General features: G+C 41.6%; 1 protein-coding gene across 1 annotated transcript; it reads right to left on the bottom strand.

Annotated features, from left to right (window-relative positions):
• Positions 1–3,868: 3,868 nt before the first annotated feature.
• Positions 3,869–16,810, bottom strand: LOC148831151 (long-chain fatty acid transport protein 2-like). The gene is made up of 10 exons (XM_088922224.1): positions 15,977–16,810; positions 14,495–14,704; positions 12,838–12,996; positions 10,408–10,532; positions 9,636–9,830; positions 8,394–8,484; positions 7,754–7,952; positions 5,987–6,084; positions 5,094–5,224; positions 3,869–4,686 (listed from the first exon to the last, which is right to left on the bottom strand). Exons 1-10 carry the CDS (start codon positions 16,449–16,451, stop codon positions 4,510–4,512), a joined length of 1,860 nt encoding a protein of 619 aa, XP_088778350.1. The 5' UTR covers positions 16,452–16,810; the 3' UTR covers positions 3,869–4,509.
• Positions 16,811–18,097: the final 1,287 nt, after the last annotated feature.

Below are 18,097 nucleotides of genomic sequence, written 5' to 3'. Positions count from 1 at the left end.
CGGCCAAAAACATTATCAGGATAAAAAAAATTAATATCAGTCGATATCGATAATTATCACGATAAATGTCAAATCATTATTTCTTTCAAGTTTAAGGGCAGATTTTTTTCTCCTGAGTGAAAGTTGAGAAACAGTTGACAGTTAATTGGTAAATTAAACAACTCTTTATTTTAAGAACACAACAGACACTTGCCAAACAGCAGAAACATTAAACAAATCTGAGGTAGAGAGTATTCAAGTCTTTTTTACGTCAAAATATGCATGAGTAAAATTTACAAAATAAATATCTTAATAGAAAAATTAAATACTGCAGTGTGATAAAACACACATAGAAGATGGCTCAGACTGCAAAGTTTAAAGTACTCTGTTTTTTGTCTGATCGTAAAAAGCCAAAATATCTCCAAATTACCGAAGTTGAATGACCTTTTCTATAGACGATGTCATCGTCCTTCGAGCTGGTCGTTGGCAGCACTACATTCGCTTCAGTGTCGCTCTTTTCTCCACTCTAACTACAATCCTGTCAGCCACCACCGTGTGGGTCAACAACACCACGTTAGCTGCCCGGTCTGCAACACGCACGCGCACTCGCGCAGTATTTTGTGCGCATGCAGCATAAACGTATATATCGAACATTTATCGAACTTTTGTTAAAATTATATCGCGATAATTATCGTTATCGAATTATCGCCCAGCACTACATGCCACTATTCAATGTACTATTCCATGTAAAACATAAGTAGGAAAAGGAATCAGTATAATCTATGAAATACACACAAAAGTGAGGAAACAATACTGAGAACTATTCAACATTATTATATTTGGAGATAATGCACATGTACCTCTGTCTTATCAGCCAAAAATAAAAATGACAAAAGCAAACATACAGCAAGCTAAAAAATAGAATTCTCCTCGGTTTGTAATTCACAGGAAATCATTGTGTTCAGAATTGCTGTCAGAATTTATACTGTACTGAAAGGGGAGACTTATTTCTCATGACAAAATGGAGCACTTCCTTCTGGCTCAGCCTTCAGACATGGATAGAGGGGCTTTGGAGAGAAACCTTTGACGAATAAAGAATGAAGTACTGAATGAGGACACTCCAGTTTGGCAAAGTATTTGTCTTCAACAATTTTACAAGTGACTTTTTAATTCAAAACAATTTGGAGATTTATTATTTAGGATGTATGAATGCATATTAAAATATATATTAAAATGTTTCTTAAATGGTTAAGTTCAAGACTTTAGTAAGTATTGGTAAAACAGATAAATATCGCTCTATGTGAATTGTATCACCCTAATTCATTAATAAATATACAGTAGATCTGAAGATTGTAACTAAAGTACTTGCTTATTATTTGATCTGACTGGTTGAAATTAAGTGGGTGGCTCAGTGGTGCAGTGGCTAGCTGCACCCTGCAGTGCTGGGGCCCGGGGTTCAATTCCAGACCTGTGGTGCCATTTGTTTTTGTTTGTATGCTCTGCCCATGCTTGCAGGGGGTTCTTTAGGATACTCCTGTTTTCTCTCACAGTCCAAAGACATACTGGTAAGTTAATTGGTCCTGGTGTGAGGGTGTGCATGTCTGTGTCTGTGTCTGTGTGTGCCCTGTGATGGTCTGGTGTCCCACTCAGGGTCTGTTACCCAGGGTCACCCTACCTTATGCCTGTTACTTGCTGGGATAGGCTCCTGCTCCCCTGCAGCCCTGAATTGTGGCTAGAAGTGGCTAGAAAATGGATGGATGGCAAAAATAAGCCACACACTTTTTTTTGTGGATATTTACAGCTCTGACAATATGTTCCATCATTGCAGGATGAGTCTCTGTTAAAGCCTCCCTATTCATGCTTGAATCCCTATCGCGAAAGCTCAGTCTGGTCAGATTAATCTCTCAGATGTTCCGGATTTTATTGCAGTGAATCATTTTAGAGGTTTTATATCAATACAAGATTTAAGTTCATTCAATATTACAGTAAGTTATTTATATAACTTAATATATAATGTATAGAAGTTCAGGTGGGTAGACTCTATAATTTATAGAGTATGTTTAACACCTAATAAACTTTCTTCTCCTCTATGGATGTAAAAGTCTGGAGGGTTTATTTCTGACTAGAATTGTCAAAAACTGCAGCCTCAGCGACTAGCACTAGAAAGAATTCTCATGGAGCTTTTACGGGAAAAACACATTTAAGTCCATTATCTGCTATCCCAGGAGATACTACAGAACGTAATCAATCTACATGTAAACTTGGACTGCTGCCAGGCAACTAATAACATTTAAATGTAATCAGGAATGGATACATGAATTAAATGTCTGTATGTCTCTTGAGATGATACTTCTTAAACTGGGAAGCCGTTCACATGTGGTTGATTAATCACGTTTACTATTGTGATGATGTCAGTGTAATATGAACATAGAACCCTGAGCTTATTACTAAATTACATGATATAATATTTTTGTACGTCATGTCACTTTCTTCCTGGATTTTTTCATTGAGATGAGTACAATATCAATATATGGGTATTTTTCGCTTTATATATGGATTTAAAAACTTCTGAAAATAACTTAGAAACTAATTCCCCATAAGAAAACATTACCACTACCAGAGTGTTGATCTCCCCAGTACAACCAATTACATACATTTACTCATGGAAGATGATTATATATTTATACTAAAAGTAATTTTCAAACTAACGTATGTTAATTTCTGGCAATTTTCATGTAAAAATGTGGGTGGTGAATGGTGTGGGAAATGTACAATTCTTTTAATCCCTGTGAGCCTCTTAACTTGCATTTATTTAACATTTTCTTTACTAATATTACCAATAATCCCCTTTTAAGAGTTTTAGTTATTATTAATGGTAGGCTTTTTTAAAAACATTTCATATTTAATATTAAGGTTGACGATTCTGTTTTTCATTTTTTTAAAATGAATTCAAATGAGCAAATCGTCATTTCCAAATTATTCGCATTGAATCTCATTTTTATTTTTTTCACACATATTATTTAAGATTTTATATGATAAAAACAGGGGCAAAGGGGCTGTGAAAGAGCTCTGTAAAGAGCATTCGACAACCTCAAAGCCCTACCAGAAATCTGAAGAGAGAATTGTTCTCCAGGAACCCCCATAAGAGGAATTATAAATAAGAGGTGGGAGTTCCACTAAAACAGGTGTTATGGTTGTAGTACACCAGTATAAATGTATAGCTCTTGGGAGGGAGAGTTTGTCTGTGTTCAGACTCAAAAGTGAGGAATTCTTGGTGACATAGCTTTCCCATCATGCAGGAGAATTGATGGTGGTTTATAAAAATAGCGCCATTAAATTTTTGTACTGTCTACTTGTACTGTTTTTCTTTGGTCAGGAAGAGATCTAAGCCTCAAAGGTAGGCCTGTGAATTACATTCTGGCTTCTCCTCCCCTGGAAATAGTTGTCTTGAAAATTTGCTCTAAAGAGAAAAGAGCACATTTCATTCTCTCAGAGGAAGGCCTTCAAACTGCCTCCATCTGGCCAGGCCGGTGACTAAAGACCAGCAAGACAAGACGGCATGCGGTTGGGCACAGCTCCCAGGGCAAGCTGTCGCAACATTATGTCTGGTTGGTTAAAAGAGTGTAACAGTGAGAAATAATTTACCCTAGATTAAGAAGTGGTATATAATATTGAGGTGTGCTAATCCACAATCATCCAATTTGTGATTGCACAATTTGAGAACTACTTGTACTGTACATGGTATACTTGAAAAAGTATTAGGTGGGAGGCTCTAGGTCAATGATCAATGAGATTTCAGAGATGTGAAACTTCTGCTAGAGTACAGCGAAAGCTGAGCTGCAGACATTTATCTGGGCACCTCTGAGACACATTAGGCCAGCAGTTAAAAAGGCACAGTTCATTTATTAAGCTGAAAAATGTTTACAAGTGAATAAACATGGGTAACAAGTCTGGGTCCAAGACCAGGCACCAGTGGGTCATTTTGTCCAGGCATTTGTTAAATCCACTGAATTTAACCCATTACTCCACTCTGCCAACTCCTCCACGACACCCCAGACACTGGTGTTTCATGCATGATGAACATTTTTAAATCTGGAAAAAACAATGTTAAACTTTGATACTGGAATTACACCAACAGTGTGATCCAACGTGACATTGTATTGATTATATTATGTGAGCAGTAAAATGCTAAATTTTATGGCACATTCTCTATGCTTAACAAAAGCAAACAAGTACTGGTTAATTTCATACTGAAAAACAGACAGAAGAAACAGAACAATTTCGCTGGAGTAAATGTGGGATTAACTTTTACTACATAGCCAACTCATACTGACACAGGTCCCCACTCGAACTTAAGCAGACAAGTTCTGGTCCTCCTTCATCCTAGACAAATCATAAAAAATATACATTGGATCACATCCTTACTCAGTGTCTGCTGTTACACAATTAGGTTTGAACAATTTAAGGCAGCAAGGTTTTACTGTCACTATGGCAGTGTATGGCAGTAAAAGTTACCATTTAACCTTAACTTCACAGTCTAATGTTCCCTGAAATTATGGACTCGTAAATCTCCTGAGTCATCGGTATGTAGTTCTTGCACTTCTCGTCCAGAAAGTAAAGGGCATCTTGGATCAGCCCTGGATTGAAGCCCTCTTCTGCTAACTTCACCTTCATCTGCTTGAACGTCCCAGTGACCTCCAGGTTTTTCTGAAAAGGAAAATGTGTGGAATAATAAAAGTGAAAATATAACAGAGTAACACGCTGCCAGGACACTCCCTCAGTGAAAACAAGTGGTTCGCTAGGAATAACAACACCCAGGAAGAGAGTGTATTAAGAATGTTCACTGACTGCTTCAGTCCTAGTAAATTTTTTGGCTAAACCCCCAGATGGAGAGTGGAGTGACTAAGGAGCAGCTACAGAGATGGAGATGGGGTAGACGCAGGGGTGCAGGAGGCGAAATGTAAAGGAGTAAAGGGGCTGATGTCAAGAATGATGACAATTTTAGGGCTCGAACAGAATTAATCTGGCTGGCAAGGTACTGTTACTGTATAACTGGTCTGAATTATTATACCCGTTTTAATATTGCTGGTGAGTGAAGTTTTAGAAAGTCTTACCTGAATCCTAACAAAGTGAGGTCTCGCGTAACTTGGGAGGTAGCTGGCAACGTGCTTGTAGGTGGAGACGCAGTCAAACTGTTCATCATTTCTTAATTTCAGCGCTGCCATCCCTATTCTTCCTTCGTGCCCTGGGAGCGAAACATTAACCGAGACAAATATATTTCCAGTGAAAATTAATAAGCAACAAATCTGTTAATCTGTTCAAATAGATAATGGGGCAGAGCAGCAGAAAAACTTTTAAGTGTTTCCAGGAAGAGTTTGTTCTTTCGAGAGATTTTCTGTCAAGGTACCCATTCAACCATTCACCCATTTTCTAACCGCTTCATGCAATACAGGGTCACAGGGAGCTGGAACCCATCCCCAGTCCATCACGGGGCACACACAGACACCAAGGTGCCCATCATGATCAAAACAGGTCCAAAAGCCAACTTTGGAAATAATACATTTCCCTATTTTGTCAGCTGTTTCTTACTGATAAACCAGTCGTCCAAACACGATTTGAACTAAAGTGAGCAGTGGAAATGGACAGCAGGTTAAACACAATCAATACACAAGACCTTCCACATTCGGTCAGTTACTCATTGACAGCAGAGTAAATGGTGCTTCACTGAGGGGCACAGAGAGTTCACTATACAGTAGGTCAGAACTGGACCCCTCAATGAGGGTGTAAAGATCTAGGGTTCGAATCCTGGCTGTAGAGCCCGCCAGCCTGAACCTGCCTCACAGAGCTGGCAGTATTTCTCTTTGGTTCTGCCCACGTCATTACGCCAGCTACATGTATATCAGAAACCTGGGTCCATATTATTACATTAAAAGCTGTCCTGTAAAAACGTATTGAAATGTCAGGATTTTTAAAAAGGACGAATTGGTAAAAAGGCGGATGTTGTTACCTGGCACTGTCACACCATATACACTGGCTTCTTCAATGAAATCCAACATGACCAATGTGTCCGAAACTTCTGTGGTCGCCACATTTTCCCCTTTCCACCTGTTAGAAAGCAACAGAGCTTCAGTTTTTTACTAACAGTGTGTGCTAGGACTTCAGTCTAACACTGATCTGCACTTGTGGGGTCCGCTGATACTTAATTCTTAAAAACGGTCCCTTTTGAATTCTCTTGCTCTTGTACACAACTGTGGAAAAAAGTATTCACTTTAGTCTGTGCCATTAATCAGCCCTAGCTGACAGAAAGCCACATGACCCCTTGCTGATAGGTGATATCTATTACCCTTTACAGCAGCACCCAGCCAGAGACTATTATTTCACGCAGCTGCACCGGCGACTTCCAGTAAAAATAACTTTCACTTTTAATGACTCCTATTCAAAGTGCAATTGCAGGTAAGTTTCCAGGGTGTCTTGAGGTGCATTTCAATTAAGAAGTGAATAAAGATCAGTTTTTGTTGACTCCCCTTTTCAGCCAGAGAATGAAAACTGAGTCCTTTTCGGCTTCAACAGAGAAGGGAGACTGATTCAAGTATCCAAGGTCCTGCAAAGCATTGATAACGGCTCACTAAGGAAGAGGTCAACAACATGCCTCAGGCAGAAGAGGGACGACGGACAAAGTCCTTTATTAAACTTGAAGAAGCATAGAGGAGGCAGGAGTGTTTTACAGTAGGTACTCAAAATACGCGATATTAATAAATCCCCAGGAACCAATGGCACCTTGCCTGTATGCAGAGATATGAGAGATGTTATTTGGAAGCCGTGGATGTAACTCTTCCAACAGAAACTCAAGACAGGGATAGTGCCCATGGACTGGGAAACAGCTGATTTAGAGCCCACTCATAAGAAGGGTGACAAAACCAACCTAAGCAATTATAGCCCGATACGTATAACATCTATTACATGTAAGGTAATGGAAATTAGTAGAAGAACTAGAGTATCACCTGTATGGAAAGAACTCAAGATTAATTCTCTAATAATAGCTGATAGGCAGTGAGGGAAATGCATGTGTTTGGATTGAAAATGAGTAAATTGGAAAAAGAGAGTAGAGGGGTGGATGCTCAAACTGGGATGATGTAATTAATGGAGATAATTAGTGGGGTGGACATTTAGTGGAACACCAGAGAGATCTGTACTGGGACCACTGCTCTTGCACATTTATATCAATGATCACATTCCTGTTCAAGTTAGAAAACTAGTCAAGTTTGCACATGATACCAAAAGTGGGGGATTAGCAAACTAAAGAGCAGCAAAGGAAATTCAGAAAGATTTCAATAAAATTCTACGGGTAAATGGTAGAAAAGCTCAGGGTATTACACGTAGATAGCAGAGCTATATACTCTAGATACAAATTAGGAAGCACTGTGCTTAAAGAGTTTTGTTGGCACATATTTTAGATCTTTTCTAGACAGATACGTCAGTAAATATAAATGTCAGTCCAAAGAAGATACATTCCAGGGCTGAAAGGAATGTCCCAAAAAAACTGAACCTTTTTAGTCTTGAGCAGAGAAGACTACTAGGGGACCTTATTTAAATATGAAAAATTCTCAATGGCACAGACAAAAGCAACCCAGTAGACTACAGTGAGACTACAGAATTGACAGTGATACAAGAACCAGAGAACACAAGTGGGAACGAACTTGAAGTGGATTAAAACTGGGAAAAGGAGGAATGAACAGTCCCAAAAGGGATAAATGAATTCCTGTGGTCATCTGACCTGAATGTGTCTCCAATTCGATCCTGAAAGTAGATGAAATTGTCCTTGTCGATCTTCAGAAGGTCTCCACTGTTGAAGTAGATGTCTCCTTTCTCAAAGACATCCCTCAGCTTCTTCTTCTCTGTTTGTTGCTGGTTTTTTGCGTAGCCAGTGAATGGGGCAACTTTGGTGATCTTTGTCACTAAAAGACCCGTCTCTCCTGTGTTAATAAGACACAAGATCACACTAAGGCTTAACCCTAAACCACTGTTGTAAATTCAAATCCTTTAATCCATCCAATTTCTAACGCTTTATCCAATACAGGGTCGCGGGGGAGCTGGTGCCTGCCCTGGCAAGCAACAGGCGCAAGCCGGGTACACCCTGGACACCAGTCCAAAGCAGGGCATGCACAGACACACTCACACCAGATCCAATTTTTCCAGAAGCCAATTAACCTACCACACGTCTCTGGACTGTAGGAGGAAACAGGAGCACCCGGAGGAAACACAGAGAGAACATACAAACCCCATGCAGCTAGCACCCACTGAACCCAGGGCCCCAGCACTGCAAAGCAGCAATGCTCTAAATTCAAATCTGAAACATTACATTTTAAATTATTTTGCATGCGTGATGAAAGGTTTTTGTGATGAAAGGTTCTTACCTTTGGGAACTTCCACACAGAAACCTCGAGAGTCTCTCACTGGCTCCTCTTTCTCTGTGTCGTACTTTATCAATGCATAAGGGAAGAGTTTCTATGATAAAACAAAACACAATTTAGCCGACCAATCACCACAGTATTCAGGGGTAACGTGTGGGGTTACAACCAGGTTTGACTGGTTCTGCAATGGAGAGGGGACCCTAAGGAACGACAGGGTGCAATGGATCAATGCATCATCACACCTGGCCATCTGTGTACAGCCATATCCTGAAAGAGCCCTTGGCAGCTACCACAGGCACACCTCCAGCCCGCTCCAGACCGCTGGGGATCAGTCAAGAGAACAAGAGCAAGAAGGCTTCCAAAGCCCCAGTCAAGGGAGGACACAGGACTATTAGAAGAAGGAAGGTTTGTGGGATAGATGACAGCACTGGACCCAGGAGAGGACCCAGACACCCGGAACTCTGCAGGGGAGCAGCTGAGGAAGGCTCTGGCATCATCTTCATCCCCCAGTACCTGACATTAGACTCAGGAAAGGAGGCATGAGAGAACCACCTTGTTTGGGACAGTCAGGATGCGGAGAACATGCCTAAGAACCACCAAAACAGCTACCTGGGGGACAGAACTGCTGGACTGCATTATTATGGGACAAGTCGTTGGTAACTGGAGTCCAGTGGGGCTCTTGTGTCTGGTCTGGAATGTGTGTCCTTTGGAGCTGGTTTTGTATAATGTGCACTGGGTGCAGTTGTGATCACTAGAAAATTAAAAGGGCACTTAAACAATACTAGTGACTGTTGCTGGTCTGTGCGTGCACTGGTGACTCTGGGAGATTAGGAGAACTGTGGCGAGGGAAGAAGGGTCCTAGCACCCTTTAGAATTGCTAGGTGGCGCAGTCTTCTACAGAGTAAAAGTAATTCCTGAATTTAGGGTGCTTGAATAAGGGGTCACACTATCTGCGACCTTAGCTTTCCCAGAATCACTGCTTTTTTAAGTGAACCTACTTGACTGGTGAATGGATTATCAGGTGTTCATCAAGTATTCTTTTCAGGGATGTTACATGATAAGATCTGAGAGCATCAATGGTAAATTACACCTGTTATTGTCCTTCCAGTTCTGTTTCTGTCTCCAACTGCACTTTGGACATAACAGCTCTGAAGCTTTCTTTGAACTTTCTGTTCCGTCTAACAGACTAGCCACTGTAACTGTTGATTCTGAATGTAAACATCTGATGTTTAAGGTGGTGTGTACCTTGTGTATATAATTTGTCCGTCCGATTGCACCAACTTTTCCCACATAATTCACAAAGCCAACATTGCCTTCTGTAGCTCCATAGCACTCACAGAACCGGATATCTCCAAATCGCTGGAGAAACTCCGACCAGGTGTCTGATCTGACACCGTTGCCAAAAGCCAGCCTGACCTTATGATCCTGATCATGGTCTTTCTGAGGAGAGGAAGCAAAAGATGAATACACAGTAGCTGGGCACGTAATGCACTGTGACACTGGGCTGTATCCTCAGTCATCCTTTTCGGAAAAAGGAACAGCATGAACAAAGCAGAATACATGAGTAATATAGTTTCATATTTCTTCCCGAACTAGATCTGGTGTTACACTCTGAGAACGAATATAGTGGCAAACAGCTGGGACATATTCAAAGTCACTGATGCAGTAAACAGGCAATTCAAGATCAACATTTGGAAAATGATGTACTGTATGAATTGTACTGTGAGTACGCAGTACAGCAACAGGACACAAAATCTTTTACATAGTCTGCTATTCCTTAACCGTCTTTTAACAGACTTGCTTTAAAAATGTACCATACCTGCAATATTGTCTTTCTCAGCCACATAACTAATAATAATCATTTTACAAATTGAAGCAAGAGCATTCTGTTACACCTTAGAAATGTCAGTTTAAGTTTTAGCTTGGCAGAATCTCTTCCAGTGTCGCCTCTTTCTTCTGAGGCCTTTCTGTGCTGGGATGCACACCTCTAGAGGCTTAAACGACTGAGGGGAGTTACCTTCGGCGTGTTGCACAGGTAGCGCAGGACTTCCCCAATGTACTGGATCACTGTCACATTGTGCTTCCTACAGTCGTCCCAGAACTGGGAGACTGAAAACTTGCGCCGCAAAATAACTGTTATCCCTAGGAGGGAAGATGTAGAAAAAGTGGTGAATGATACAAAAAGTGGCATTTCCAAGTAGAAGCATGCCTTACACCTGGAGCACATTCATGCTCATGCAAGTTGCTGGTGACAAGCCTAGGACTTGATGGTGGGGTTCCACTGGGAGAAGCAACAAGCAACAAGCCTCTGGCAAACACGAATGTCAGAATTATACTGTCAGCTAAGCCCCAATATCACATAGACAAGCACAGTGGTAGGATAGAGGTAAGATTCGTTCGAGGATAGATTAAAGGTGTTAAATCACGGGATTTTTGATTCTTCAGATCCTCACATTACAAATAAGATGTTGCCTTTTTGAGGATGTTAAAGATCAAACAGATACCTTCCTTGCATTAAAGGACTGCTATGTTTAACACAACAGTGAAACACAAATCAGAGGACACAAGTACTAACTACTAGGAAGTGCATTTTGAACTGTGACCAGAAGACATTTTTACACAAAGGGTGCTGGGAGCATGGAACAATCTGCCCAGCCATGTTGTCTATGCTCATACCCTGACTTCTCTCAAGAAACAGCTGGAATGTTTGCATCCAGTTTTTAAACAATTTCCAGTTTTCATTAATATGAATAATTCCTTACACTTATATAGCGCTTTTCTGGACACTCCACTTAAAAGCGCTTTACAGGTAATGGGGACTCCCCTCCACCACCACCAATGTGTAGCCCCACCTGGATGATGCAAAGGCAGCCATAGTGCGCCAGAACGCTCACCACATGTCAGCTATCAGTGGGGAGGAGAGCAGAGTAATAAGGCCAATTCATAGATGGGGATTATTAGGAGGCCACGATTGGTATAGCCCAGGGGGAAATTTGGCCAAGACGCTCCTTTCGAGTAGCACCATGGGATTTTTAATGACCACAGCTATGACCCCAGTTTTATATCTCATCCAAAGGATGGTGCCTTTTTAAAGTATAGTGTCCCCATCATTATACTGGGGCATTAAGACTACAAGGTGAGCACTCCTTGCTGGTCCATCTAATACCAGCAGCAACCTTAGTTTTGCCTAGGTACTGATGAGGCTCTCACCTGTTGAGCTCCAGTGGGCTGCCAGTTGTGAGCTGCAGGGTGATATGGCTGCTGGTGTTAGTGGAAAAACTTTAAAAAGAAGCAATCCACCTTCCAAATACTGGGATTTAGCTCTGCTCTGATTTAGATGACATGCACAAAGACCACTAAGTAGTAGCCTGGTCTTGTCAGATCTCAGTAACTAAGCAAGGCAGTCCTGCTCAGTGCTGGGCTGGGAGAGCTCTTAAGAAAATCACATTGCTACTATAAGCGGTATTCCTATGATGCTGGAAAAGCCATCTTTCTGATGAGACATTAAGCTGAGAACCTGACTATTGGATCATTAAAGATTCCAATGGCTGTGTTGGAAAGAGAAGAAGTGTCAACCCTAATGTCCTGACTAAAATCCCATTTTCTATGGACACAACCTGGCCTCCCTAAAGCTTCCCATTCTGGTAAAGCTACAGTACATCTCACTTGTCCAGCTCATTTAGCGTTAGCTGGGGTGGATGAATGGTGTCCTCTCCTATATGTAAAGAGCTCTGAGATACTTTGAAATGAAAATAAGTACATACTGTAAATGCAAAGAATTAGTATTAGTATTAGGTCTCATTGCAAGAAACCATAAACCATAAAAGTTACTTATTTTGTTGAAATGGGAGTTCAATAAGACCAACCGATTAAGAGCAGAGACAGCATGAAAAACAGAAGAACAGGACACTGCAGAACCTGGATTGGCAGACAGAATTAGAAGCAATCAAAAGAGCTGTAAATAGGCTGAACTGCATTCTATTTGGAACCCTTCTTGTCTCCTTATCTCTTCTGGATGCTTTATACAGCTTCTGCATTGTACAATTTTCTGCATAGCATTTTTAAAATTGTGCAAATTGTTTCGTGAACTTTACACTTTGAATCAATTTAACCTCATCAAATGCTTCTTTTGATGTTTATGACTTGTCTCCTAAAATCTAAACAAGAAAATAGAGGCAATACTTGTGTTAATAATTAACTAAAACACTAAAACCCACCATTTGAGTTCTAAAGAGAAAAAAAGAACAACCACAATTCTTTGCTTGGAGACCTGAAGACTATTTTTTAATTGCTCTCCTTCTCAAAATTGGAAATTTGACAAGAAGGCGTTTTACAAAGCCTATAAAATTAGTGACCAAAAATAGTGAAGAACAGCTTGTGGCTGATTCAGTTTCAGACCTTTGTGCACCAGAATATTTAACTAACTTTACATAAATTGAAAGTTTACCCCTTTCTATAGCGCCACAAAGGCCCATTAAGAGCCCAGCGCTGTGATAGAGAGGCAGATTAATGTAGATGATATCCTCAGAGGTCACTCCTACAATTCCTTGAAGGAACGATGCTGCCCAGATCCGCTCCTGGTTTATCCTTGCAGCTTTTGGAAGGCCTGTTGACAGGATACAAAGGGTTATGAATCCCTGCACCACAGAAAATAAGTTGTGTGTTTAATAAATTAATGATACTGTAACGCATACGGCCGCCTTTGCAGGTTGTTTGAGCCGGCTTACCAGCGCGGTGACATCACCGCCCTTCCCTGTGAATAGCAGGGACCGCAGCCGTTGGGCTGATGGGAGATTTCCCTTTGGCTCAACTGGCTGGGTTCCTGTTGAGTGATGCCGGAGGCCTGGGTTTGAGTCCCCAGTGGTGGGGGGCCGACCTGAAGTGGCAGGGGTGAGGGCGCATACCCACATGAACCTGAGAGTGCTACAATACTATACCTATCCCTTCACATTGTGCTGTCTTATACCTGCCCCTACTGTACATTGTACTGGAATATACCTCTGCCACCCATCCATTTTCTAATTACTAAGGGTCGGAGGGAAGCCAGAGCCTATCCTAGCAAGGCAGGATAAACCCAGGAGAGGCCGCCAATCCAGACACACAGACACAGGTGTGCACACACTCACACCGCAGCCAGTTAACCAACCAGTTTGTCTTCGGACTGTGGGAGGAGACCCACTCAAACACAGGGGGACCATACAAACTCCACACAGATAGCACTCGGGGTCGGAGTCGAACCCAGGCCCCCAGGGCAATGCTGACCACTGCCCCACTGTTCTATATGTATGCCTTAATATCATAAACTATACCTGTCTCTCTGGAGTGTACAACAGCAGTGTTTCCAGCTGATATCTGATCTCATCACATCATAAAGGCTTGACCTGCTCAGTTCTGCATGAGAGACAAACCAGGATGTTGCTAGAGTTCCCAATCCTGGTCCTGAATGACCGGTGTGTCTGCAGGTTTCAGGGCTCTTAACAAGCTCGGTTAGCTCACTAATGGCTTAATTGAACCAGTTTAACAGCTTCACCCAGCTCTTGAGGTGCTGCTGCTTTAAAGAGGCTTGGAAAAGCTGCAGACACACTGCAGGATCCATGGGGAAGGGCGGTGACGTCACTGTGCTGATAAACCGGCTCGCACAACCTCTAATGTCGGTCCTATGGGTTACAATATGTTTGTATTTTGTATTTTTTGCCAAGATGTGTAAAAAAATCTGTTTTTCACGGATCTGGTGAAAACATGCATTTAACCCAGTAATACTCAATTACATGGTGTTGTACTTCATATATACAAAAGACAGTATAAGTGTTACTTTAGATTAATTCATTTGCACAAAGTGGCAGATAATGAAATTCTTCTATTGTTAATGACAACGGTACTTTGCATGGGACTATATTATTGCATATACAGTATACTACAATTATATGCAGTGTTATTAAAATATGATGCAATATTGGTTACTGATTATTGCATTTAAATGGAATGTTATCTCATTTAAAAGCAATAATCTTTTTCTCAGTGGCGCTAATAGGCTTTTGTACTATGAAAGCGTTTGTTAATTTATTTTTTTCAAAGTAGTATTTAAACCTGGGCAGTGTACCTACCTGTGGTCCCCGAGGTGTAAATGTACAGAGCGGTGCTTTTCGCAGTGACGTGTGACCTCAGAGCCGGAGAGAGGGGGTAATCTGGGGCCTGCTCGATCTTGTCCGCAAGGCTCTCGACGCCTTCCGTGTCGGCCTCCCCACTGAGGATAAACACGGTGACGCGTTGCTCTCTCAGGGCAGGCAGCACCTCTTCCACTGCGCCCTTCAGCTCTACAACAAAGTTGTAAGCGAACCATGTGATGAGCAACACTCGATAATACTCGATAATAGCCTGCAGGCAATTGTTTTGCATAAAGGGATGTGGGAGCATGGAACAAGCTACCCAGTCATGTTGATCATCGCTTTCAAGGAACAACTGAGATAATGATGTTACCATTAATACACTTTATTTTATATAGCGCCCTTAAAGTAGCATCTGTAGCACGTAGAAAGTGCTTTTCGGTAGGTGTACTCTCATCTAGCGTTAATCCCGCATCAGCAGGGTCCCCTTGTCGACAAGCCCGTCTCCATTTGGTGGTTTTGAACCAAACCTTTAAGTTTGAGAAATACTCCAACCGTCAGAGGGGGGAGGGTAAGGAGAACAAACCTTTAAGTTTGAGAAATACTCCAACCGTCAGAGGGGGGAGGGTAAGGAGAACAAAGTAACATAGCCAACTCATAGAAGGGGATTATTAGGAGGCATGGGAAATTTGGCCAGGACGCTGGCGTTACACCCCTACTCTTTTCGATTTTCTCCTGGGATTTTTAATGACCACAGAGCGTCAGGACCTCGGTTTTTACATCTCCTCCGAAAGATGGCGCTTGTTTACAGTATAGTGTCCCCATCACCATACTGGGGCATTAGGATCCACACAGATGACCGGGTGAGCGCCCCCTGCTGGCCTCACTAACACCTCTTCCAGCAGCAACCTTAGCTTTCCCCAGGAGGTCTCCCATCCAGGTACTGACCAGGCTCACACCTGCTTAGCTTCAGTGGGTTGCCAGTTGTAAGTTGCAGGGTGACATGGCTGCTAGCACGATAGGTGTACAAAAACAGTTATAAGGTTAGCAATTTACAAAATAAATATAAGAAAGAAAATCGGTTAGAAGCGTAGCATAAGTTAGGAAAATGGAGCAGACACGGGCACTTATTAAAATAAAATCTTTTCTGAAGAGAAATGTTTGGAGACTAGAAAAATAAAAACTGGAAAGGGCTAATTATGCTGGATGCCTGCTACCGTTTGTAATCGCCTTTTCTAATGTAAAGGGAGGAATATACCGTTAATTCAAGTGAAGTGGAAATAAATCGTTCATAAACAATGTTATTATAATTCAATAAATGCTTGTTGCATTAACGGTTCTGACATGTTCTGAACAACATTTTTTTACTTCGAACTTACCGAGTAAGCGGATGAAAGAGTCTGAATTCTGCTAGAGCATTTTAACACCAGTAAAGTCGAGATGTGGCATTAACTGCAGCCACGAAAACAGAGAGCAACGCACCTGGAGCTGCTATCAGCACAGTAGCCCCGCAGCACGAAAAGCAATGCAGAAGAGACTTGGACCTGATGTTATAATTCAGAAGTGCCGCTGTACATCCTAATTTAGCGAGTCCCAGCCAGGTCCACACAAACCAGGGGTCGTTTCCTAAATACAACGCCACCGTATCCCCTTCCTTCAAGCCGGCATGTTTCTGGAGAGCCCTGGCCACTCTACTGCTGAGTTTATCCGCTTCCGAGTAAGAATAAGCCTTGTTCTCGAACACGATAAACGTCTTGTCTGGCTGCTTTTTCACCCACTCCAAAAAACAGTCCAAAATGGTGAAAAGGGGCTTTTTCTTCTTATACTTGATCATCCGAGCGGCACATCTGACAAAACCCAAGAAGTACAGAAAGTCGTAGCCAAGGTAAGGGAAGCAGGAGTATAACAACAACGGCAAAAAGGCCAAGCCCGCTAAAATAGTAAATAGTATGATCATGATTGAGAGCTGCTGTAGACTCGCACCCGGTGGCGTAAAGACCCCTTTCTGACTCTTGCCTTCTTCTGTCAAACGAATACTAAAGTCCCTTGGTTGTATAAATTCCAAGCATCCATTCGGATTTTTTGCTTGTGGCTCAACTTTGTCCTTAGGCGCGATCTTTGAGGCGGAGCTCTAAACCAAGATTTCTAAAGTTCAAGGCTAGGTTTGGTGCCGTTCTAATATATTTATAACCGATTGTGGTTTTACAATGTCATAATCATGCACTCCTACAATTAGCTCTAAACTTCTGTGATCTTCGATGAGAAAATTATTGTCTTTACCTTTCTTTGACAAGAAATTAGCAACTATCTGGTCTGAGTAGTTCAGGTGGGTTTCTGCGTCAGCATGCGAAGTCTGCAAAAGAAACTACCTGGTCTGTAAATGAGTAAGTAAAGGTTTATTCCAGGCTGAAAATAGAAGGAAAGAAACACATTTTGGCTGTGGAGCCTTCTTCGTGTGTATATGTTCTGTGTCACAGCTGTGCTGAAAATTGAATGCAGAATGTACCATATAAGCTCAGTAGGCATATTCGGAGAGGAAAGATGTAATATTCTCTACAGCGAACTGAAATATTCAGTGCTGAATGTTTAGGCGAGGAAACCAACGTAACACTACTTTTATGAAGAAAACAATGAAGAAAATGACTTTTTTTAGATTTTAAGATTTTAATTCCTGATATTCTAGTAACTCGATGGAAATTAATTGCTTTCAAACTGGTTTGGGCATTTTGTAAATAAAAGGTCACCCGCTTAGTCCCGTGAAGACAAAACACAATGGGACTTTCCGTGTTGCTTTTTTCCTAAATGGATTTTTTAGAGCACCGCCTAACAATATAACCATTGTAAAATGAGTTGCCTTCCACTCCACGGTTTGAAGTTCACACTCAACATCCCAACAAGTTTTAAGATCAAACAAGACAACGAAACAATAAAAGAAACGAGGAGCAAGCTCATTTCATCTAATTTAATCGAGATAATAAACCACGTGACGCATTTATTCACTGATGTACTTGAGCAGAATGCAAATTGGACTACTTGGGCTACTTAATAAATGAGTTATTAATTCGTGTTATGTCAAAATATAGAAATGGGACGGTTTTTATGAAATAGAAAATAATTTACATTTTTATAAAGTTCAAAACAAATTTGACTGGGATTTAAATGATTTAAAAGTTCCACTGGAGCCGTTTCATAAAATGTCACTGGTACACCAGCAAGTCAGCAAGAACATTGGAAATCTATTTAAATTCTTCGGAAATCACTCCCATATCCTCCGTTAACCGAATGAATGTATCGGTTATTTGAATTTCAAACTGGCATGCTGTTTCACTGCGGTGGCGCGGTGGTCAGCATTAACCAGCCTCGCCAGTGCTGATGCCCTGGGTTCAGTCCCTGGATACTCTGAGTGGTGTTTGTATGTTGTCCCTGCGTTCGTGCTTCCCCACACGGTCCAAAAACACGGTGGTAGGTTAATTGGCTTCTGGGAAAGCTGGTCGTGGGGTGCCTGTTTCTGTCCGTGTGTGCCCTACGATGGACTGTCCAACTTGTCTTGTACCGTTGCTCCCTGGGATAGGCTTTGGTTCTCCCGTGACCCTGAATTTGATA

Source organism: Atractosteus spatula, chromosome 7, assembly GCF_055471065.1.
Source record: "Atractosteus spatula isolate fAtrSpa1 chromosome 7, fAtrSpa1.hap1, whole genome shotgun sequence".
Lineage (NCBI taxonomy): Eukaryota > Metazoa > Chordata > Actinopteri > Semionotiformes > Lepisosteidae > Atractosteus > Atractosteus spatula.
This window is presented reverse-complemented; position numbering and strand designations above follow the sequence as displayed.